The sequence below is a fragment of the Corvus kubaryi genome, unplaced genomic scaffold (assembly GCF_017639235.1).
Source record: "Corvus kubaryi isolate FWS band 111438036 unplaced genomic scaffold, C.kubaryi_AGA036_p1.0 37385, whole genome shotgun sequence".
NCBI classification, from domain to species: Eukaryota; Metazoa; Chordata; class Aves; order Passeriformes; family Corvidae; genus Corvus; species Corvus kubaryi.
In genome coordinates, this window is record NW_024581127.1 from 1,851,366 (window position 1) to 1,875,633 (window position 24,268).

At 43.1% G+C, this 24,268-nt stretch overlaps 2 protein-coding genes across 3 annotated transcripts; both read left to right on the forward strand.

Annotated features, from left to right (window-relative positions):
• The first annotated feature begins 524 nt into the window (after nucleotides 1–524).
• On the forward strand, nucleotides 525–2,323 carry RRS1 (ribosome biogenesis regulator 1 homolog). Its single transcript, XM_042036389.1, has one exon. It carries the CDS (start codon nucleotides 603–605, stop codon nucleotides 1,689–1,691), a length of 1,089 nt encoding a protein of 362 aa, XP_041892323.1. The 5' UTR covers nucleotides 525–602; the 3' UTR covers nucleotides 1,692–2,323.
• Nucleotides 2,324–4,279: 1,956 nt separating this feature from the next.
• Nucleotides 4,280–24,268, forward strand: ADHFE1 (alcohol dehydrogenase iron containing 1). 2 transcript variants are annotated; one of them, XM_042036181.1, is made up of 15 exons: nucleotides 4,280–4,381; nucleotides 4,655–4,692; nucleotides 6,921–6,964; nucleotides 7,136–7,189; nucleotides 8,383–8,537; nucleotides 8,704–8,900; nucleotides 9,005–9,070; nucleotides 9,300–9,377; nucleotides 10,505–10,610; nucleotides 11,851–12,003; nucleotides 13,153–13,251; nucleotides 14,200–14,278; nucleotides 14,422–14,518; nucleotides 17,647–17,804; nucleotides 21,422–24,268. In XM_042036181.1, exons 1-15 carry the CDS (start codon nucleotides 4,326–4,328, stop codon nucleotides 21,503–21,505), a joined length of 1,464 nt encoding a protein of 487 aa, XP_041892115.1. In that variant the 5' UTR covers nucleotides 4,280–4,325; the 3' UTR covers nucleotides 21,506–24,268. The 2 variants fall into 2 exon arrangements, with proteins under 2 accessions (XP_041892115.1, XP_041892116.1); XM_042036182.1 differs by lacking the exon at nucleotides 9,005–9,070.

Here is a 24,268-nt window from a genome sequence, read left to right on the forward strand (position 1 = left end):
GTGATCTTATCCTTCTCTACAACTGTGTGAAAGGAGGGTGTAGCCAGGGGGGGTTCGGCTTCTTCTCCCAGGCAACCAGTGACAAGACAAGAGGACATAATCTTAAACTGCACCAGGGGAGGTTCAGGTTGAATACTAGAAAGAATTTCTTCACCAAAAGGGTGATTAAACATTGGAATGGGCTGCTCAGGAAGGTGGTGGAGTTACTGTCCCTAAAGGAAAGACTCAGTGCCCTGGTCTAGTTGACATGGTGATGTTTGGTCACAGTTTGGACTTGATGTGCTCAGAGGGCTTTTCCAGCCTAATTGATTCTGTGATTCTGTGATTCTGTGACTGGAAGCACCTGTCCATAAGCCACGGCCGCAGGGTCCCGCGGCAGAGCAGCTGAGGCGCGGTGACACCGCAGCGGCGGCCGCGGACCCGAAGGTCTGTGGGGAGCCACAGCGCCCTCTGGCGGGCCGCCGCAAACGGGACTACATCTCCCGGCGGGCATTGCGCCCGCCCCGCCCCCAAGGGCCCGGCCGTTCCGGTGCGCTGACCCGGCGGAGCTTTGCCGCGCTCCCGGAGCAGCGGCGGCGCTGGTTGCACGTGGAGCCGCCGCCATGGCGGCCGTGCGGGTGGAGGCGGTGCTGGCGGCCGCCGAGGAGCAGGAGGCGGAGAAGCGGCGAAGCATCACCGTGGAAAAGGAGCTGGAGCTGGAGTACGACCTGGGCAACTTGCTGGCGGTGGACCGCAACCCCCCGCCAGCGGCGGCGCTGCGCGGGGCCGGCCCGCGGCGGGAGGCGCTGCTGCGGGCGCTGGCCCGCGACAACACGCAGCTGCTCGTGTCCCGGCTCTGGGAGCTGCCGGCCGAGCGCGCCGGCGGCGCCGGGGGCCCGCTAGTAGCACAGCTGCCCGAGCCCACGTTCCGCCTGCCGCGAGAGAAGCCGCCGCCGAAGCCGCGGCCGCCGACGCGCTGGGAGCAGTTCGCGCGGCTGAAGGGTATCCGCCGCAAGAAGAAAACCTCGTTGGTGTGGGACGAGCAGGCCAAGGAGTGGCGGCGGCGCTGGGGCTACCGGCGGGCGGGTGGAGACCCGTCCCGCGCCTGGCTGGCGGAGGTGCCTGCGGGCGCCGACCCCGAGGAGGACCAGTTCGCCCGGCTGCGGCGGGAGAAGCGGGAGCGGGTGGCGCGCAACGAGCTGAACCGGCTGCGCAACCTGGCCCGAGCCCACCGCGCCGGGAGCGCCGTGCCCGCCGCGCCCCTGCACCCCACGGGCCACCAGGACCGCGACGAGCTGCGCCGGGTCGCCCGCGTCGCCCGCGTCTCCACCGCCTCGCTCGGCCGCTTCCAGCCGCGGCTGCCGAAGGAGTCGGCGGAGCCGCCCTCTCGCAGCGGCGGCAAGAAGCGCCGGTTCGAGCCGCTGCTGGGCAACCTGGCGGCCGAGCGCAGCCGGCAGCTGGAGGTGCTGCGGGACATGGGCAGCAAGAAGCCAGTGCTCGACATCACCCGCGCCGTCAACAAGCAGCTGCGGCAGGAGGAAGCCGAGGCGGCCGCCGCCAACAAGGGCAAGAAGCAGTCGAAGCGGGGCAAGCGCGGCCGCCGGCAGCAGCGGCCTGGGCGCAGCGGCAAGAAGAGCGGAGCCCGGCGGCAGCCACAGCAGCAGAAACCTGCGGGCGGGGGCACCGGCGGGGGCAGGAGAAAGAAGGCGTGAGGGACCGTGTGCAGCATGGGCTGGGGATGCCCACCGAGGCGTGGGAAGGGACTGTTGCTGCCAGCCTCCTGCCCCGTGCTCTATTCACACACGTATCTGTCAATAAATGCGTTCTGGCCTTTATAAAATACCCTGCGTTTGGCTCTTAGCTAGTAGACAAGGAGAGCTGTGCTCTCCATCCAGGGGAAATTGGTGTCCTGTGAAGGGGTCGGGAGCCCCGGTTCCCCCCAGGCTGGCAGTTTCACAGTGACTTGTTTCACAGGTAATGTTGCTTCACAGTTGGCCTGCGGCATTTTCGCCAGGACAAAAGCTGAGCAAAGCTGTCCCATTTTCAGGTAGCTGGGCTGGGGGTGGACCGCAGACGTGACCTGGAGTTTTGATGACTAGCAGCCACAGATCCAGTTGAAGGATGTGGCTGCTGCTCTCTGCCTTGGGCAAGTGGCCTGACGGTGGAGCTCGTGCTCTGTAAGCCAACTTCTGCCGCTGAGCTCTCTGGTATTCAGGTTCAGTTACAAAAGGAACGTGGAAATTTACTGTATGGATTTCTTGCAGGGCCTAAGAAATTGTACAGGTTTTCTAAAGCATTTTATTGATTAAAAAATAAAGTCAATAAAGACCAGGCATTGAATTCAGCAGAAAAGTGTTTGTATTGTAAGGGTTAAAACCTAAATTTCTTCTAGTAACAGTAATCCATCATTTTATAGAAATATTCTTACAGTGTTTACCAAGCAGCTTGAGAGCAGGTAGTAGAAATTCTCTCAGACTTCTGCCCATTACTCTTTTGAACTTTGTAGTGTCACATATACTCTTGAAATAGAAAAAAAAATCTGCTGTCTCAATGTGTGGCTTAGATACAGGAAAGATGCTGTTCCCTGGTAAGAAAGTTAGTAAAACAAGTTTTAGCAATCTCAATTAAATTAGGTTTTCAAACTTTGATGTTTTTGAGTGGTTAATGATACTGTAATGCCTCACTGCAAGTGAGTTTTTGAAAAAGCTGGGTGACTTTAGCAGTTCTCCTGTCTCATTCTGTAGCACTTCAGTTAGGGTGGTAGCTTCAGTAAAAAGCATCAGAAATCAAATCCTCTGTGAAGGGAGATCCTCTGAAGGCAGAAGGGGTCTACATACACCTTGGAGCTTGGATGGCATTGATGGACTTACCAGTGCCCAGCCTATGGCCTTGCATAAGGTGTGTTCTTTGCCTCTCTGATGCTTCTTGCCCATGTGCTGAGCAGTCTGCAGCACTGCAGGCTGCTTTGGACTTGTCAGTGGCAGGAATGGTCTTGTGGAGACAACCGTCTGTTATCAACCCTTCAGTGTAAGTATCAAGGCAAAGCAGGGGCAACAAACACTTGGACAGGTGGAAAAGGTTACATAGAGGCATTCCAGACCTCTGATCTTCCAGGCATTTCCATAGGGCACATCTTGTATGTGCTGGGCCCGAGAGAAGGGTTCTTTTCCTGTATGCATAGACACCTGATAAGAATTCTGTGCTGCTTACAAGGCTATTGGTCAACTTTCTCCACCAAAATCCTGTGGAATTTGTTCATTTCCAGCAGCAATGTGGTCACCTGAGCAGACGTGCAGGTGTTCCTGTGGTGTTGCCACTTCCTGGCTCTCACAAGTGGGTAAAGGTTTTGCAGCTTCATGTGGGGGCCTGAGCAGGCCACTAACCTGCTTTCCCAAGCTCAGCACCTTGCAAAATCATGACTTTTAGGCTCATCTGATCTGCTCATAGAATCATTGAATGGTGTGGGTTGGAAGGGGCCTTGAAGATCATCTAGTAAGACGTAAGAGTATGCAAAGGCAAAATACTTACATCTGTTACAATGATGCTTTTTTTTCAGAATTCAGTTGTTCCATTGCTTAATTCTGGTATACTACTCTGCTGACAGCTAAGCAGCATAGCTTACAGCATCGTAAAAATTTGGTTATAAAATTTTGATCCATCCTGCACTGTAATTTACCATAATTTCACAGAATCACATAATTGTTATGGTTGGAAGAGACCTCTGGAGATCATCTCATCCAAGCCCCCTGCCAAGGCAGGGTCATCTAGAGCAGGTGGCACAGGAACGTGTCCAGGTGGGTTTTGAATGTCTCCAGAGAGGGAGCTGGGCAGCCTGTTCCAGTGCTCTGCCACCCTCGATGTGAAGAAATTCTTCCCCACGTTGAAGTGAAGCTTCTTGTGTTTCAGTTTATGGCTATTCCTCCTCATCTTGTTGCTGGGCACCACTAAAAAGAATCGGAAAAGTATTTCACTTAATTTTAAACTGCCCCATGCTCTGGACCATGGCTTTTTTATTATTATTTTCACTCTTCAACTCCATTACTTCCCATATTTTTCTGTGACAAATACTATGATACACACTCAGTCCTAATTAGGTTTTAATTGCTCTTACTGGCATTCTGTGCTGTGTGTTTTAGCAACCAGGTTTTGCTTGCCTTAAAACAGGTGTGAGCGGGGTTTTGCCGACGCTAGGACCCTGGGCTGGGGGTGCTCTCTGCGGACACTTCTCCCCTCACCCGTGCGAGTCCCTGTTTGGGTCCCCCGTGTGTCGGGAGCTGTCCCGGGAGGAGGCGCTGCCGCCTGCCCGGCCCCGTCCCTGTCCCGGGCCCCGTCCCCAGATCCGGGCGATGGCGGCGGGGCGGGCGCGGGTGTCCCGCCTGCTGCGGCAGCTGGAGCGGGCAGCGTGAGTGCGGCGGGACGGGGCGCGGGGGTCTCTCCCGGGGGTCCTTCCCGGGGTTCCCTCCCGGGGGTCCCTCCCGGGGCCGCGGCTGGAAAGCGAAAAGCGGCGGCCGCTCCGCCCCTGCGGAGTTCTCCCGTGCCCGCTCCCGGCGGGCTCAGCTGCAGGCCCTCGCAGTGGGTGCTTACAGGAGACTTTTAGGACGTAGTCGTTCGTCTGCTTTAGTTTTCCCCTTTTAACCATACTTTTTTTTTTAATTATTTTTAACATTTTAACTAGTTGTCGGTGCCCGAGCCATGGCCACACTTATTCCCAAGGTAAGACTTAATGTGTGTCTCCCAAATAACTCTGTAGGAGACCATGGCCCTGCAGAGGGCCGTATGTGTCCATGTAACCTGGGCAGAGGGTGCAGGTAACAGTGGGAAGGAACAATCTAAAGAAGGTAAACAGCCTGTTACTTTGCAACTGTAAGGTGGTAGTGGTTGTTGCTGGAGAGAGTCACTGTTCCCACATAAACCACAGTTACTGCCTCCTGTCCCCTCCCTCCCCATACCGTGGGGCAAGCTGATCTGAACTCGGCTCTGGCTGTCATCACCTGAACTATCTCAACTTTAGATCTGCTTTTGGATACACATCTTTTACATTAGAAAAGAAACAGGAAGCGATATGGATAAAAAGTAGCTTTTCACGAAGGTCTGTGTTGGCCTGGACAATAAAATCTCCATAGGCTTTTAATACAGTCGGTCCCAAGAACACAGCTCACTTAGGCCAGGATTGTGGACTATGAGCAGGGGAGCTGCGCTGAGTAACCCAAGTCACCCTGGGAGGTGTCTCTGTTTGCCTGGACTGTAGTGAGGCTAGAAGAATAACTATCTGTCAGCCTCCAGATAGTTGCTCAGTCTTCAGATCCACTAAAAATTAGTGGTTTGGGCATCAGTAATATGTAACTCTAAATAGTGTGGTTTCATATGCTTAAAACACTTCTTAAAGAATTGGCATTGTCATTTTACATATGGAAAAGCTATTTATATGTTCAGATACTGGTTTTGCCCAAGACCATCGCACAGCAAAACAGTAGTGCAGTTGAGAAATAGAATCTCATTCTTTTGCTTGTCTGCTTGATGGCCTACTCAGTCAATCCAAGCTAAGCTCTTGCTAAGCAGAAGCCTGAGTTATGAGCCCTCTCTGAAGGTTTTAGGCAGCAATAGAGTCTATAGTGTAGCAAGATGGTATCAGTTCAGTAAATCTCTGAATAGTGGGAATAGGTTGAACAGTGACTATAGCTGGAAAAAAAAAGTTCTTTGCGTTTCCTGACAGTGTTTGAGGAAATAGTGCAATTTTTGAACTCAGTAAAATTCGCCCTGAAAGTTAAGTTTGGTTCAAGAATGTAACAGCAGGGCGTCTATTATACTATCAGAAAACAAGAGAGTAAATGGTTTGGACATGTCCTTAGCCTGTCAAATTAATGACTGAAAGTACAGCAGACTCCAGCTCCAGAGGTCAAACATGTACAGCCTGGCAAGAGGTGGCAATGAAAGAGCTGATAGCAGCTGGCCTGTGCTTGAATAGAAAGTACATAAAGGATTTTAATACATCTATCTGTTACTGTTGTGGGTCAGTGCTTCAGTGCACCCCAGAGTGTTTGCAAGACTCATTATCATGGCTTCACTCATTGGATCAGAATCCAAATTGCGTATTTTCAATTAATATAGCAGGCGTAAGGCATGACTTCAGCAGGAAGAGCAGAATGCTTTGCCTGATCTTTTCTTGAAGAAGAATGGGCAATTCCAGTTGATGTAGTTTGTTTCACTCTGTGGCAAAATCAGGATATGCCAGAAATTGAGTTTTGTGATAATTCGTGCAAAAATGACATGGCAGAGAGAGGTTGTGACTGAAATACTGTCCTTATAAATATCTTTTCTTCTAAGTAAAGTTAATAGTAACACACTGATTCGTATTTATTATTAGCAGTGCATGCAGTAATTTTCTAGCAAGTAATTCAAGTTCAGGAATAGGCAGAAGTAAAAGGAAGGGTAAACACCTGTTAGTATTGCTCCCATGCATACAAAAGTTGTTCCCTATCCAGGTGGATATAGAGGATGTCTCATGAATTTGTCTTAAATGTTCTGAAGGTTATCACGTAACCCCTACACATTTCTAGCACCTCTCAGCTTGTATGTAGCAGCTGTATGTATGCTCAGTTCTACTTACTGTGTGCCGTTCTGGTCTTTGTGGACTGCAAACAAACTCTCATGCAACCTTCCTGCTAATTTATTCAGTTTTTATAAGCAATACCTAATTCTTGAAAGAACTTGAAAAAACTTACTTGTTTTGTTGAGTTATATGAGTGAGATCAAGTACTTGGATCATTTAGTCTCATAAACAACAAAGGATGACATGGTTAACTGCTATCCAGACAAGCTGAGATGACCTGTGCAAATATATTAGTGATTCTAAAAGCAAGGGAAGCTGTCAACTCTTGAGCTGAGAAACAGATTTAAATCACTTTTTTTTCCCTAATTCTACTGTTTTATTTCCATTCCAGCCCCTGAACAGCCCACCCTGGGGAATACAGACTATGCATTTGAGGTAGATTTAATAATAAAATATATTTCCTTTAAAAGTCGTATAAACAATACTTCTTGACAAATACAGCATTTTAAAAATATTTACATTATTAAATATTTATATTTCACTTCGAATGAGTAGGGCCAGATGCCATTTTTGTCAAGAAAAAAAATGTTCTTTTTTTTTTTGTAGATGGCCATTTCGAACATCCGATATGGAGAAGGAGTCACAAAGGAGATTGGCATGGTAAGCTGCCATGGTATAAGTCCATCACTGGTGAAAAGTTATTTTCTCAAGGGCTGCCAGTGCTATCAATCCACTTAATAAAGGAATATGGTGTGTCTGAATCTCCACTGCTTTGCAGTTATGTGTGGTCCTATGTATCAGTGTAAAAAAAGGTTGGAACATACTGTTGGTTAAAGAGCAGAGTCATGGTGCATCAGTGCTGCTGTGGTATGAGTACCTGAAATGCAGCTCAGGGGGTAACTGGGTCATTGATCATTTGCTAGAATTATGCAACCATATTTTTCTCTGACAGGGAATTTAATTCAGAAAGTTTTCAGTCCTGGTGACTCACTAGGATTTTCTCAAGATCACTTTAATCTCTCTAGTGCTCATTGAAATAAATCAGAGACTTTCTATTAAATTATCTAGATATTCATTCAGCTCTCAGTTTGCCCTGTGTAAGTGTAAAATTTTCGTTTCAGCAGTGTGAGATGGTTCACCTGAGTACATTGTTCCAGTATACTCTTATCTCTGGGTTTTTTCATTTATCATTTTTCCTCCTTTCTTGGAATTTCTAGCATTAATAGATCTCTTTTTTATTTGCAAATTTGTAAAGTAAGATTATAGTCAGACAGTAAATGAATTACACAGAACCTGTCTTTAAACAGCACGAGAATTATTTATACATATTATATAGCTATTGTGACAATTAATTTAGCTAAAGTTAGGAAATAGTATTATTTTTCTTCCTTTTGCCACCTCATTTTGATTTTTCGTCAATAAATTAATAGTCAGTATTACATTTTCAAAATTTTAATGCTGTGCTTTGGTAGGCAGTTAGTGGAGACAACCTGTGAAAAGGCCTTTTTTATTCTCATGGGAACTGAGGGAAAAATATTTTTTAAAGTATTTTACATTTTACTGTAGTTTCAAGTGGTTACATTTGGTTCAGCAACTTCAGTTTTCTCTATCGTAAGACTCCAACTATATAAATTTGGTACCTTTAAACTTTATTCTGCTTTCTGTATTCTACATGTGTGTGGTTAATGCTCTTTTTCTTCAGCTGATACGGTTTTAAAAATTTTACAATAACCAACTATTTTTAAGTCAGAGTTCTATTATTATCAAATGGTTTGGTTGATTTGGATTAGTGTTTAGATAGTGAAGTGTTTGATTTTATACCAGTTGTTTGGTTTTTTGATTCGTTATTGTAGGACCTGCAGAATCTTGGTGCTAGAAGAGTTTGTTTGATGACAGATAAAAACCTCTCCAAACTCCCTCCTGTAAATGCAGTATTGAATTCCTTGGCAAAATATGGTATAAACTTTCAAATGTATGATAATGTCCGTGTGGAGCCAACAGACCAAAGGTACAATTTACTTCTGATAGTGCACTTCTCCAAGTAGTGCCTAGGCCTTTACAGGATTCCATATGGCTGTTTAAACACCTCCTTGTGGCCTGCATGCTGGTCTTAATAGTTTCCCTGTGTACTGGTTTCATCCTGACTAATTGGAAAATCTTTCTTGGGTTCCAAGTTTCCTGGATGCCATTCAATTTGCTAAAAAAGGAGAGTTCGATGCCTATGTTGCTGTTGGAGGTGGGTCTGTAATGGACACCTGTAAAGCTGCCAACCTGTATGCAGCCAGCCCTTCATCAGAATTCCTGGATTATGTCAACGCTCCTATCGGGAAAGGGAAGCCTGTCACTGTGCCCCTCAAGCCACTTATTGCAGGTAAAGCATGAGGAGGGCGTGTGGAGAGTTGGGGCCAGGGGAAGGTGAGTCATTCTACACTCTCTGATATTTCTACTGAAATCAGTTTACCCTGACTGTTTCAGCTTCCTTTGGGCTTACTTCCCCTCTGGTTGTATTCAGCAGCAATTTTGCTATTTACTCCAGTGGAGGTAAAATCAGAGGTTTTGTCATTACTTTGTCTTGTTTAGCTCACTTAGACTACTGAGAAAAGAGGTCAAAGTAGCGTTTCCCTTTGATCTGCTGGCTTTGGATCAGGGATACCTCCAAGATTTCCTGGGTCTTGTGTTTTTGGTGGTGTTACTATTGTGGTTTTATTATTTATTTTGCAATATTGTATATTGCTTATTATTTGTTGTTATCCCCATTCTTCCTTTTAAGTTCCTACAACATCTGGCACTGGAAGTGAAACCACTGGTGTTGCCATTTTTGACTTCAAAGAACTAAAAGTTAAAACCGGTGAGGTTTTGGTGTTTTGTTTTGGGATTTCTTTGTTTGTTTAGTGGGGTTTTTTGTATGTTATTCAAGACAATTGCTTTTTCAATGTCTTTGTTATTTCCCTGCCTTGAAAGGAAAGGATACTGCATGTCATTTCAGGTGTCATTTTGTTTGATTCAACTGCCACAGGCAAATTTTAAAAGCTCAAAGGTTTCCTTCTTGAATTAATTTTATAGCATATTAACATAATGAAATACCTATGTAATACAGTGGATTATAGTTGGAAGTCAAAACAGGAAACTAAAATCTTTCAAGTCCTTAAATGGCAGAAAATGTTAATTACAAAGGAAATTTCTACTTATATTCAGGGTCAACCAACTGTTCCTTATTTCCTCTGTCTTTTTCTTTCTACTTTTAAGACTTCTGTTTCTTTGTTGTATAATTGCAACCAAATGTTCCTTTTCCTGACTTTGGAAACATCAGGCCTGGGATGCTGTGCAAGTGAGGGACACTGTCTTCCTTTAGCCTTTTCATCCCTGGCAAATAAAGATTAAGGCTAAAATGTCATCTTGATCTTCATAACTGTTTTAAGGTTTTGCTTCTAAACATGTGGATTTTATGTGCCACACAGTCTGTGGAACTTGGGACCCAGATGGGTGTGCTAAAGAGGTTTGACAATAGCTCAAGAGTTTTCTAGTCTATACGTAGTCAGTCAGTCTGTCTCTGTCTCTCTCAAAGCTACATCTGTGCTCCCTTAACCAAAATGCAAGGACATGGTTACTACAGATGCTGAAGACAGCAATTGGCAATAGCAATTGATTGTAGATACAAACCAGTTTTGCCCTCTGACTGTCCACAGACATTTTGCAAGGCTGCTCAGGGAGGGTTGCAAATGGAGAGAGAACATTGTCTGGTGTAATCCACATCAGGCAAAAGTCTCAAATCATATAACTTTGTTAGAGAGACTTCATCATCAGCAAGCCTTACATTCACAGATACTCTATCCTCCCTTCTCTCTCTTTGCTTTTATGTTCATAGTTTCAAATATATTTTCCCTCCTTATTGTCATCTTTGGAACATTAAGCTTATCTTGTCCTATTTTGTTGCAAAAAATTTTTAACTGATTTTCCTCCCTTTACACATTGCAGGTATTGCTTCAAGAGCCATTAAGCCAACACTGGGTATCATTGATCCTTTACACACACTGTCTATGCCTGAACGAATAGTAGCCAACAGTGGCTTTGATGTGCTTTGGTGAGTTTTCTGTGTAGGCTGCCACTTGAGTTTATTTAAGTTTTGTATTTTTACTAAAATGATTGTAGAAAAAACATATTTTGAGAGCAGAAAAGGCTGATCTTTTTTTCTCTGTTTGCTGTTCTTGTTAAGCTGAGCTCTCTCATGCTTTCCTCTTTCTCAGTTTCACTGCCTCCCTCAGAATGTACGGAAATAAGTCCTGCATTTGCAGAAATGTGAGTGTTTTTGCTGTGCACCGGAGAAACTGTTTGCTTCCAGAATAGCTGTTGTCAGGGAAGAGAGTCCAGGTGTTCCTTTTTAAGAGATCATGGGGATAGATGATTAATCACAACTGTAATAGCATTTATCATGTATCACAGACATGGCAGAGAACAAGAATTTTCTAGCAAAAGCCATGATGTGTCAATAAAAATTTGTAAAAGCTAGTGAGATGCTGGCAGGTCTTCACCCAGCTATGGTCATCTTTGTAACCAATCTCAGTTTTCTTTTCACTTGGCACAAAATTTTCTTCATCTTTAATCTACAGCTTAACTGCACAAAATGCATTGACATTTCTATTTGGAGAGTCAGAGCTTACTTTGCTTCTGGGTGCTATGTATATTAAAGTAATAGATGTGTAATGAAACTGCGGTTTCTCAAGCTTGGCGAAGGACCCTGGACTGCAATGTCTGTAAAGGAAAAAAGGCATTTGTTCATCAATGAAAATGATTTGTCTGTAGTTTTGTTCACCTAAATGGAGCCATGTAGGCAGTGCCCCTTCTTTATGTAGTTGGATTCATGAGTATCTGGGAGATGAGACTATTGGCATTTCCACTTAGCTTAAATATCATACCCATAATTTTTTCAAGATCAGTACTTCTAAAAGAAAAGTACTTTATGAAGCTTCCAGTGCTAAAGCATCTTATGGTTCCTGTCCTACACAAAGGAAATGCACTCATTGCACACGTACAGCCGTCTTTAGTGAAAAACAGCACAGGTGCCAGTGCATCCAGCCAGGCTTTTAGCATGGTGTGAGCTGATAGAGAGGGAGTGTATTGAGATTGCCTTCCGTGTGTTTGTTGGAGAGGGAAGTGCTCTGGAGATGCCCACCCAGCATTCTTCCAGTTGTCTGTGAGATTGTATTTCTTGTTTCAGCAACTGTTGAACACTAGAAATAAGTAAGGACCTGCATTCAAAGGACAGCAGGGCAGTAAAATGGAGCTCCCCCCCTTAAATAATGGATTCCTTATCTTTCTGTTAGCCATGCCCTGGAATCATACACCGCCCTCCCTTACAACGAGCGCAGTCCCTGCCCTTCCAATCCCATCAACCGCCCAGCCTACCAAGGCAGCAACCCCGTCAGCGATGTCTGGGCTCTTCACGCTCTGCGTATCGTTGCTAAGTATTTGAAAAGGTAACCCCTTTAACAGCCATCTCCCATGCACTGTGTTCAGTCTTCAGTGCCCAAAAAGGGATGCTTACAAGGATGTAAGTTTTAGGCTAGAATAAGGCAAGCTGCAACCGTAAGCTTTCATTTTCTACCCTGGATCTTTCTTAAATAAAGCAAAGTATTTTTCAAATAAAATTTAAAGTAACATTGGGATTAGTAGTTTGTCTTGAGGAGGTAGCTTTATAATTCCTCTGTGAATCTATTTTAGAAGATCTCAGTTAAAGGTATTTCAAGCTGTTCAGTTAATATGGGAACAGCATTTCATGTTTTTTCAAGAATGTCCTTTCTATGACAGTATAAGGGGAAAATGTAACAAACTGAATAAAATACTGCTGATGTTATTTCTGTGGAAATTAAGACACACATCCATCAAGAAGGTAATGACATGCACTTATGAATGTGCAAAATTTTGCATTTATTGCAAACCTGTTCATTCTTAGGAGAGCTTCAGTTTAGAATAGATATTGACTTAGCTTAGGAGTTGGTTTTGATCCCTGTCAATAAAGTTTTAGCTTCTTTACGGCTTTTGCATACCATGCACACTTCTATTAAAGATCAATGTGGGGGTTTTTTTGTAGAAGACTTTTCACAGTACCTAGCAAGTCAAAATAGCTGGGTTTTGTTCCTTTGAAATCTATTCATGAGACTTTTTCTCCTTTTTGTCAAACTACACAAGGAGCCTGAGGCATAGGAAGGCAAGGCATCCTGTCTTCTTCCCACACAGGTGGTAGAGTCTAGAGCACCACCAAATGAGATGGTGAGAAAACTGCAGTGATCCTGGAGCCATACACAGGATTACCAAAGCTCCTAAGTAGAAGTTTTTAATTCACCACTGAGGTGAATATGGTTAAATTCACTCTATTCACTTGTTTTTTTGAAAAGTGAAAGGAAGCTTGCCCTTCACTGAACCAGTATGATCTACTTAAGTGATCCAGATGCAGGATTGCTCTTTTACCAAAGTGGGACTTGATTCCATTTCCAGCATGTTTATCCCAGTTTATCATTAAGATTTGTTCTATATTTGTCCATAAAGAAGCCCCCTCTTCCTTCTCCCTCCTGAATCACCAGTCTGTTTGTGATTTCATTGGTACCATTTGCCTCCATGGTGCACAGAGCCATCAGAAACCCTGAAGACCGTGAAGCAAGAGCCAACATGCACCTGGCAAGTGCTTTTGCTGGTATTGGCTTTGGCAATGCTGGTGTTCATCTCTGGTGAGTACAGAGAAATAGTAACCCCATCTGAGGTCAGCTTATAGCTAGTGTTTGTTTCAGATTGTCAAAGATGTTGTTGCCTTTGTTGTTGAATGTATACTAAGGGATTGTTGCCTGGCCTGTGATGCTGAAGGACCTGTGTGTTGTGACAAACTGATGGGCTCTTGGCATTTATGTGTATAAGGATTGTGTATTCTCCAAGGGTTGTGATACTCAAAACCAGTCACGTCAAAATTACGAAACACAGCCTTCTTTGCCTTCCTTGGTAGTAAAAACAAGAGTAAAAAAAGTCAACGGCATTTAAAATGTTAAATTTCCTGCCAGCTGTTCCACAGTGAGGCAGCAATGATGTAATCCTGAGTTTTTCCTGAATTGATGCAATAATCTGGAAGTTTGTCTGTGGGGTAGACAATCAGCAACCTTAAATGAGCTGTAATTAATATTGCAAGGCAATATAGCTTCATTTGGATGAAAATCTCAAAGAAGCAAAGCCTAAAAGTGAATTGTGTGCAGAAGTTATTAGCAATCATTCTCTTCAGAGACCTTCCTTTCATTCCTTTTCTTTGAGCAAGTCTACTCTCTTAATTATACCTTAAAATTAAAGTTTATTTTTCTCAGGCAGTGTGAACCCATAGGTATGCAGATTGTGATATTTTTGGCATATCTGTATTACTTCAAGAACTGACCATCTTTCAGTCCAGTCACTGAAGTAATATAACTTCACACTCACAAAGTAAGGAGGTACTGTTTTTTACAGCTAGGTCCCTGAGGTGCAGAGGGATGAGGGTTGTCTGTACCTTATATCCACACCATTCCTCTCAATACCTTCTGAGTATCTGTACTGAAGAGACTTGCATACTGAAAACTGACCACACAAGGGACTGAACACAAATTTTCCAAATACTGGTAGAGCTGCCCTAACCACTCTCTCTCTGCTCTCTGTTCCAGCCATGGAATGTCTTACCCTATTTCTGGTTTGGTGAAAACTTATAAACCAAAGGATTATAATGTGGATCACTCTTTAGTGGTAAAACTTGTTTATTTTGGGGTTTTTATTATACATTTCAATTATCTGTTATCTGTCATTAATGAGCATTAAAGTCCATTGAAGTTAAAAGTACATGTCCTGTTGAAGTGTCTAATTCTTTTTTTCTTTTTTTTTTCCCCCAGCCACATGGCCTTTCTGTGGTGCTGACATCCCCAGCAGTGTTTGCTTTCACAGCACAGATACATCCTGAGCGGCATTTAGAAGCTGCAGAGATTCTAGGTAGGAATCTCTATAGGTACAGTTCTCATGTACAGTTCTCATGTACAAATGGAATTCTTTCCAAAATGACATTCCAAAAAATGTATGCAAGCAATTGTCATTGGTTGTTGGGAGGGGTTTAAGTTTGAAAAACAAGATTCTGGTGTTACATGTAATGCAAATTAGATAGAATAATGCTGAATTTTGATATTGAATGTTGTGATTAGAGGAGCAACCTGGAGAAATCTGATTCTTGCCAGAAAACTGGACAGCTGAAACTAACTGGAGGTCTGTTACAAATCAAACAAGAGTAGCTGTGATTGACACAACTCTTGGTGCTTTATGGAGAGTAGTTACCATAAAGTGAGCTAGTACTCGGGCATTTGTTAGCTAAAGGAAGGATTTTTCCTAACAAATTCCCTGCTGTGACAATGAATTAGAACAGTGATATTCTGAATCACTCCTGCTCTTTTTCCATGGCACACAACTGTGGGTTTTGGTCTTTCTAACGTAGGCCTAAGGTTGTTTGTAGGCGTTGGAATTTCCCAGTGGCTGATGTCAAGGGAAAGCTTTTCTGGAGTAGCTCTTCTGTGGACACACATGTAATGGCTAAGAAGAGATTAATGAACAAAGTGGCCTTTTCTGCTTTTTAGCAGAATAAAAGTGAATGCTGCAAGCTGACAGCTTATTTAAAGGTTATTTTCTCATACAGTGCCTTGTTATGTGTGCAACCCATCACCAAAGGGTGTCCTAAGAGAAAGGATAGCTTTTTATTGCACCCCCAGCATGACTATGTGTAATAAACCAGCTTTCAGTGATGTAATCTCAGCTAGCTGTGACAGCATGGCTCTGCAGTGAGCTAATTTATTTACATGTAAGGTCAGGGTTTCTGTCAACACTAGGTTCTGTGTCGTAGCTAAACTGCTGCTAATACCCATGCTGGCTAAGGAGCAGTCACAGTCACGTGCACAGCAGTGCAGGGAGTGAAGGAAAAGTGGTTAGGCAAACTCTCCTGGTATTTGGGAAATTTGTGTTCAGTCCCTTGTATGGTCAGCCTTCTGTATGCAAGTCACAGCAATCCAGTCACATGTATGACTTGCTTGTGTAAGTAATCTGAAAGCATTGGGGATTTCAAGAAAGAGTGTGACTTTTATATAGACAATGAAAATATTACAGTATTTTAAAGAGGGTGTAAAACAACATGGTCAGAAAAACTACAGTGGGTGAAAGTTCTGTTTATTTCATAAACAGTCTGTGAGGTTGTTCAGGCTTCCTCTAAAGTATGCTGTCCTGCCTATGGCCAAAACCGAAACACAAACCTAGCTGGAATCATATACTAAGCAAATAAATGTCTGTGTTCCTACAGCAATAACACACAACTAAAATTAGATGAAGAAAATGTGTCTGGATAACTGGTCAGCACAGCATATCAAAAAATTTCAGCTCTGGCTCTTGATTTTAAAACAGAAGACTGAAAAGCAGTTCCTTTAAGTTTTGTGGTACTAACTGCTGCCATAAATTCTGTCTCTAAAAGTTCTGTTAATTTTCTCAGTAGAAATTATAACTACGTCATTGTGTGCCTTGCTGTAAAGAGACTCTGCTGAAAACATGTCACGTGGAACTGAATTTATTAATTCCCATCTGGGGTGTTTACTTCTGAGTCCAGTCCAGAGTCCAACTGACTACAGTAGCTGATTCAAATCTGTCATGTTGCCAAATGCAATGACTAAGAAGGTATTTTATGACATGAAGCAGATTACTAAATAGTTATGTTGTGTGTATGTACAGCTGTGAATTTGGGTACAGCCAGAAAAAGCTTAATACCTCCCTGGGTGGATTCTAATACAGTTGAAATAGGTGTACATGTGGCCAGAAATTTTCTAAGTGCAATCAAAGACTGATGTATCTTTTAGGTTGAATGAAAAGAAAGTACTAGAACTATAGCAATATTTTAAAACTGCCGATCACATTTACTGTTGTGTTTTACCCTCCTCCCTTTTCCTTTTACTTTAATATCTGAAGATAGGGTTTATGTTCTAGTTACCCCTTCACAGCAAAACCCACGATAAACTCAGACTTCATGGCACAGTCCCAATAGCACAAGACTTTGTACAAGACTGTCATATCTTATCATCAGTTTCTCCCAGACATTATTCGCTACATTACTGCCAGTCTTATCTGAGTATCTGAGCTCTTCAAGTGAGCTTGTAGGTCTCCTGTTCACTTAACTCCCTTTGAATGTTACACTGAGCTGCATGAGGATCACAGGAAATATTTTGCCTGTAGCTATGTATTGCTCTTACTCATCTCTCAGTAAGGCACTTGGACCTAACATAGTTCTGGCGTAACATCATTGAGGTTACACAGAGAACCAATTTAGCTCGGGTTACTTTGAAAAAAATCATATGGAGGAACTTGGTTCTCCTGTCTGGACATACTTTTATTATTACTTTTAACTAAGTCCTGAACATTCATTGAAGAAGGGAACACCAGCTATTCTGTAAGAAATATTTGTAATCTTTCATTTTATATTGATGTTTTCATTACTGTTCAGTATATGTTTCAAAGAGAGCAGTTCCTTCTCGTCAGTTCTACAGTACCCTGCAGAAGTCAGCGCAAATTCAAACAGCAATAAATTTAGAATTTACTCAACCCCCTGAACAGCTGCCCTGCCGTCTCCTGCCTTTTCAGCCTGCATGCTGTGGTCCTCTCTATGAATGTGTAATTGAACAGAACAGTCCTCTAGATGTCAGCAAACTCAAGGCCTTAATTTTAAGTTAGCATTTGGCACACTGTCCGTACAAATAAATACCACTGACGTTCACGCATTAGCTTCTTTCCTCCCAACAGTTAGTCAGACTGAAAAGTGCTTCTCCCTGTAAGCACAGAGGGAAAGGAAGTTAACCTCATGTGGCAGTTAGTCTTTTTGGCAGCAGTTAGCCTGCTTCTGATCTTGTTGTATTTCACCTTTCACAAACTATTCCAACTGTAAAATGAAGACTGATTCTTCTTTTTACTTCATGTTGCTTTTAGGGCAGTGGCTGTTATGTATGGATATGTATTCAGCTGATATTATGATTAAATTAAGTCCAGGACAGGCTTCCTCTGCTCTCTCCACCCTACAGTCAAGGCATTATGTCTTATTTTAGGAGCTGACATCCGCACTGCCAGAATCAAAGATGCGGGGCTTATTTTGGCAGACACACTCCGGAAATTCCTATTTGATCTGAATGTTGATGATGGCTTAGCTGCAATTGGTTATTCCAAAGCAGACATCCCTGCATTAGTCAAAGGCACTCTGCCTCAGGTAAGACAGAGAGCAAAACAGTTTTTCTTGTCAAATAAAATAGAACAGATTTGGGCAAAAGCAGAAGTGCTTCTTTTCAAGCAAGTTTTATTTCTATTCCTACATGAGAACTATTTAAATTGAGAAAATTATAGATAGTCAACTGTATTTTGTTTCACTCCACAGTTTAGGTTTTTCTTTTCAGTGGTATGGAGTGCATGCTGCAGTTTTCACATGGATTCAGAAAAAAAGGGCTAAGTGTTTGGCTAAGGGGTTTTTTTTAATGTTACAGTTTTTAAAAAGAGGATGTTTTTCATAGGCCTTTGATCTTTGTAGTAGATACTGTTTTTTCATAACTACCTCTCTTAATTATGTATGCAGGTGGTCTATAGATAAAGCCTTAATACTGAGTGCTATCTGGTAAGAATGACCAAACTCACTTTGCATTAAACTTTCCATATTGAGAAGTTGCATTTTTCTTCGCAGATGGCTTTTTTGTTCCATTGACCCCCATCAGAATTTGAAATAAGGTCCCCTGGGATGATATAGATTAAACTTGTAATACCCTTTATTGTTTCAGTGCTTACAAAGACACTGCAAAGAGCAACACACCACTCTTAAAGCAAAATCCGGTGTCTTCCTTATAAGAAGACAGTTTTATTCAAATACTATGGACCTAGTATTTGTTTTCCACCAAGTTGCAAGTGAAATATATACCATGGAGAAAGTGAAAATTTTGTAGGCCGAAAGATTATTCACTTTTTACAGGAGATTCTGTATAGTTCTTCTCATTCATTAATCTCAGAGCAACTCAGAGCAGTTACATTAACAGCAAATACTAATGTTCCTGTTTTATACCTGAGAAAGTGACACAAAGGTGCAACTCTTTAGGATCACACACAACAGAGTAGTGGCAAAGCCAGGAAGAAAACTAAGGTCTTTGAGCACCCATCAAGCAGGTTATGCATGTACATTGTTATGGGGCATTTGGAGGGGTTTTTTTGATAAACATGTTTCTTTAAAACAATCACTGAATGTAAGTTTTGCATAGCTGGGGGAGGGTTCTTCACCAAAAGATGTTGAAGGGTTTTTCTGTCATCTTATGGCATCGCTGATTAATTGTACTGTGTAAAATGAGATGACCTAATAATTTCTCAACCCTTATTTTTTCATATCAGATGTAACATGATGAAAACGTATCAGTGTTCCATAATAGTCTGTTAATAACCACAGGGTTAATCCATACAGTTTATATTTTTGTATCATTTCTTTACCTTTCATCTTGCAGTAAGTTTGCTTTGTAATATAACAATGGCCTGTTCACATCAGCAAAGCAGTGTGGTGCAGTGGTGATAGCACTAAGAAGTTTGCAAAGTATATTCCATGCTCTGAAGTGCAGACTGCAGGGAAAAAAGTAATCTGACTGTTGGGATTTGGGGTGGGAGCTCTCTTGGGACAGACATCTATGCTTGAAGTTAAAAGAGAATTTTATTTTCCTTCCTAAGTGAGTCTATTGAAATTGATCTTATTTACAGACAGCAGTGATTCTAGCAAAGAAGATGCTGTCTCATGGTTCAAGGTGGCTGGCCCTGTGGTGGTGTTTGAGAGGAGATGGGGGCACTGAAAATGAGAGATGGTGGAAGGGCTGTTCTCTGTCACCCACCCCCTGCAGATGTCCCGGAGGCAGCTACAATGGGGCTGAGCCGGAATGATGAGTCCGGAGCTGCTTGGTTTGGCATGAGACCAGAATGCACTGAGTCAGACTGAGGGAGCCTGGGCCTTGCTGTCTGGGCACCAGCAAATATCAGCAGCCTTGTGCAGAGGTGGTGCTGGTGCCTCTGTGTCGAGGCATATGGGAGGAGCATCCATTTGCAGCCTTCTGTCGATAGAGCTGGGAAATGCTCCAGTCTGTCAGGCTGTCAGGCTGGCTGTCTCCTGTCACCCAGTGTGATTTTACAGATAACCCTGGACATCTCAGTGCGCAGAGCTGCAAAACTGGCTTTGGCCCAGAGTGTCTTAATATAAGCCTGATGAATTTATGAATACTTGAGCACTGTGTTATTATATTACGCATATTACGAGTCTGAAAAAGCAACACACTTTTGCCCTAGTGCTATTTGAATTTTCCATTTGGTTTCAAAACTACATAGAAGAATCTTAGTCTTCTCTTTGGCTGGATCTCTTTGTGTAGCAGCACTGGTCAGGGATGGGGGAAGAGGTACCATTTGATTGCTACTTATGCACCAGTAGAGCTTGTTCTGTAGGTAAAATTATGCACGCAGAGCTGCACTTTTCAGACTCCTCACAAGCCATGCTAACCATGGTTATGAACTGTGAATACCTCACAGCTGGCTTCCTCACCGTGCTAGACCACTTTTTCACGTTGATTTTGCAGTGTGGTGGCCTCGCTTGCTGTATAACCACATCCAGCGTGCCCACAAATCGCATCCCGCAGGCTGGGGGGAAGTGCAGCGGCTGCAGCCTTGTGCTGCAGCGTCACCCTGGGCAGTGGGGTGTGCTCTGCTCCCAAGGGGCTCCACTGAGCCTCCCGCCCAGGCAGGGCACTGGGGGAGTCCCTTCCTCTGCATCCCACCCTGTGCCTGAGGCAAGGACCTTGGCAAATGATACCCACTGTCTGACATGTGAAAAAAGGGGGGAAACTTTAAAGCTGGAGGGCAGCATCTTCCACAAGGGAGATGTTGGAACAGGTTGCAGCAGAAGAAACTCTCTCTTGCCAAAACACACCTCATCTAAAGATAATGTGTTCCTAGTGTAGGCCTGGACTTTGCAGACATTTCTAACTCTCCCCAGTATTTTAATAAATGTTAAAATCATTGGTTGTTGAAAACATGAAAGTTCTAGTCATAACCAGTATGAGTACACTGATGTTAGGCCCTTTCAGCTGAATGTTTCTGCAGTAACTGGGTACCTACACTAACACAGCTCCTCATCCTCAGTAGCACGGGGCTTTTCCAAATTGCAGCCTACCTTTGTGGTTATTTTGTCAAGCAGAGCAATGAAGCACATACCTGAGTTTCATTTCAGTCAGTGGGGCTTTAGCACCTGAAAATTCTGTTGAATCAGTGTCCAAATGAAGACTGACCACAACTACTTTGTGTTCTGACTCAGAGGTGTGGGGCTGTTTATTAAGCAGTTTCATACTGTCCCTTGCTGTGTTTCTTTTTCAGAGTCTAACTTACAAGTGCTGTTTATTCTCCCCATTTACAGCAGCTCCTGGGCCTTGAGAGATGTTGTATTTTGAAAGTCTTGGTCCCTAAAACTCTAACTCCTAGTTCAATGCTGGCAAATGAATTTTAAAATGGACTATATTCCCAGGATAATGTCCTCTAGTGTACTGACATCTGCGATGGAGAAGGCCCAGGTTTGCAGTGCTTGACTCTGCAACTGAACAGCATTCTGATCTTGCTTCTGTGTATTTAATTCTAGGAAATTTTAGCTAATATGGTCTTGAAGTACTGTACAGTTGATGATGCTTCAGCCTTAATTACTTGATTACTTCTTTGCAAAACCTTGTTATTCTCTGTGAAGGATGTTAGTATAGAGACACATAGTTCAGCTACTGTTTGATTAATTTTATTGGTATCCATTTATAATCCAGTTTTTCTTTCATCTTGCAGGAGAGAGTGACCAAACTATCACCACGTCCCCAAACAGAAGAAGACTTATCTGCTCTCTTTGAGGCTTCCATGAAACTTTATTAGCTTAAACATTTTGTTCTGGAAAGTGTGGTCTATTCTAACACAGAGGGAGTTCTCATAGATATGGGACTGAACTTGTTTAGAGCATGGAAGAATTTGGGTACCTTTGACTTCTGTTCCATTGTACACTGCCAAAAAGTCACGTAATTCATCTTTAACTAAACAGTGCTTTGAAGTGAGGACTTGACTGTGGTTTCTTGCTTGCTGAGTAGTCAGTGGTATTGACTTGCATAAAAGTTGGAGCAGATTTCTTGCATTACTGAAGGCTTTTTTGTGCTTTAGAGGTGGTCAAAGGTGGAAAAAGGTTTTAAGGGATATTTCAAACCATTTTGCAAATTATGCTTCTATTTAAATTATCCATTATTTTGTTTTAAAAAGTCATGCTAGTGAAGAAATAATGAAGGTCATAGTTAGGGAGGGGAAGTTCCCTGCAGAAAATGTTAGCTTACTGTATTCTGTTCTGCTTTATCATCTTTTTACCATCTGGCTTTGCTAAGAAGGCTGTTTAACTGGGGCACTTTTTCATTGTTTGGTTAAGAAAAATCTACACACTTCTTAGCTGTTTGGAAAAGGCTGCTTGAAAATTTGCTTTGGGTTAAAATTCTGACATATTTTGTCATATATTTATCTTTCCTCTTATAATCTCTAGAATTGTCATGTATTTATCTTTCCTTTTATGGTTGATATGAGGTGTTCATCAGAGGAGCAAAACTGGAGTAAAGCATGATCACATACTCAACAGGAACCATATAACAGCAAGACAGCATCCATCAGGATCATTCTGTCTCTCTGGAGGCAGCATCTCCCTTTTCCTGTTGTGTTCTGTGGAAGGAAGCACTCAACTGTATCTCTCTTTGCTGTGAATCAATTGCTTCTGCTGAGCTCCTGCAGGTGCTGTCCCTCAGAGTGCAGTCACCAGCTTGAGGAAGTGGCTGTGTGCTGTGGTTCAATATTAAAAAGTGGTGGTGAAGCATTTGGCTGCACAATGCCCCATGGGGAGCAGTGATTAAGTGTGGGAATGAGCGTGCACCTTCTGAGCAGTCAACCAGCTGGTTGGCTGTCAACTGAGAAAGGGAAGTGGGGAAGGGAGAGAGGAAACTAAAATTTTAATACTGTTTTCCTGCATTTAAAAAGTTCACGTGGTTGTGTACACAGTTTGTTTAAATCGGATTCTGCTTCATGTTGGACTCTGTCAGCATCTGATTCATGCAGCTACCACAGCACAAGACAAATGAGAGAAGAACCCCGTGATTTCTGGTGTGCATATTTCTTTCTGCTGGGGAGGGAGCACTTTTCAGTCATGCTGTTGAAGTAGAAGGCTCTATGCTTACACCTTTGCATTTGTGTATTTGCCTGATCAAACTAGTGCTGTCCTAGAATCTGAGGACAGAGTGTACTGGATATTGATACTGAATCTGTTTCAGTGCTGTAAAAATAGGTGGATGGATACTCGTTGAAGACTGGTTATTTTTAGCATCAGAATGGGTTTGGTGGCCATAAGACTGCACTGCCACTGTGTGGTACACATGTGATTTCCGAGGTCCTTCTGAACCTTTCCCTCTGCTGAAATTGCCCACAAATATCTCTATCATGAAGCCTGATGTTGTAATAGCAAGGGATTCGCTTTATTATATTGTGCAAAGCTGCCATGTTTGGAAAAAAACCTTTTTGTCAAAACCTTTTGTCAAACCCAGTTGTTCACAGTCAGTCTGGATGAGGCTCTGAACAACTCGATCTAGTGGAAGGTGTCCTTGCCCGTTGCAGGGAGGGTAAAACTAGATGATCTTTAAGGTCCCTTCCAGGCCAAACCATCCTATGGTTCTATATAAACTTTTGGCCTGTTTTGTCTTTCCACTTCTGTCTTTATCCAGTCTGTAGTAGCAGTACAGATTCAAGAAGAGACAATGTTTTTGTCCAGGAGCCTAATTCATGGCAGTCATGCTGTGTTGGGGGGAATATACTTTCTGGGGAACTGAGCAGCATGTGATTTCATCACTGCAGCAAAGTACTTTGATGGGCTAGTTAGGGAGGTAGGATAACTTCTTCCAGCACACTTTTTATCTGCCTTTTATACCAGTATGGCAGTTATTGGCAGGCTGCATTTTCAACTGCCAGAACCTCACACTTAACTTCCTCTACCTGGTAACCTGCAGCTCCTGATTGTTTTTAAAATACCCCCTTTGATGCCCATATTTTGCAGATGAGACAAAGGGGGTTATGTAATACCTAACCTAACCTAAGCAGATGGTGCTGTAAGAAGGGCCATTTCTGTTTTCCACACCTCTTTGGCAGCATCAAGGTCTTCAACTGGCTTAAATTTGTTGTGAAATCTCTCTCAAGAGACATCAGCTACATGTAAAAATCTCTCTCACGGACATCAGTCTCCACTGCCAATTATTAGTTACGTGTAGAGATTTTCTGAGGAAGAACCAAGGGAGCTCAAGTTGCCCCAGAATGCTGTCTTTCAAATAGTGACAGGGTGCCACACCCTGGCTCCTGGGCAGTGGTTGTTTTATTCCCAGCTACGTGGGATTTTTCACATATTATTTTACTCAATTAGTCTGTACTGGTATTTCTGTGGGGAGCTGGGGTAACACTGTAATTGTGTGTGCCCAGTGGTGATTGGGCATGTGTGTGAAATCTGGGAGGCTTGTTCTTGTGGCCCCTGTTACTGCTCTGTTACTCAAACCCTCTGTGATGGATCTGTTACTTTAGATGATGCTGAAATGCAAATAACAAAAATAAACCTAAGCTTGTTTGAAAGTG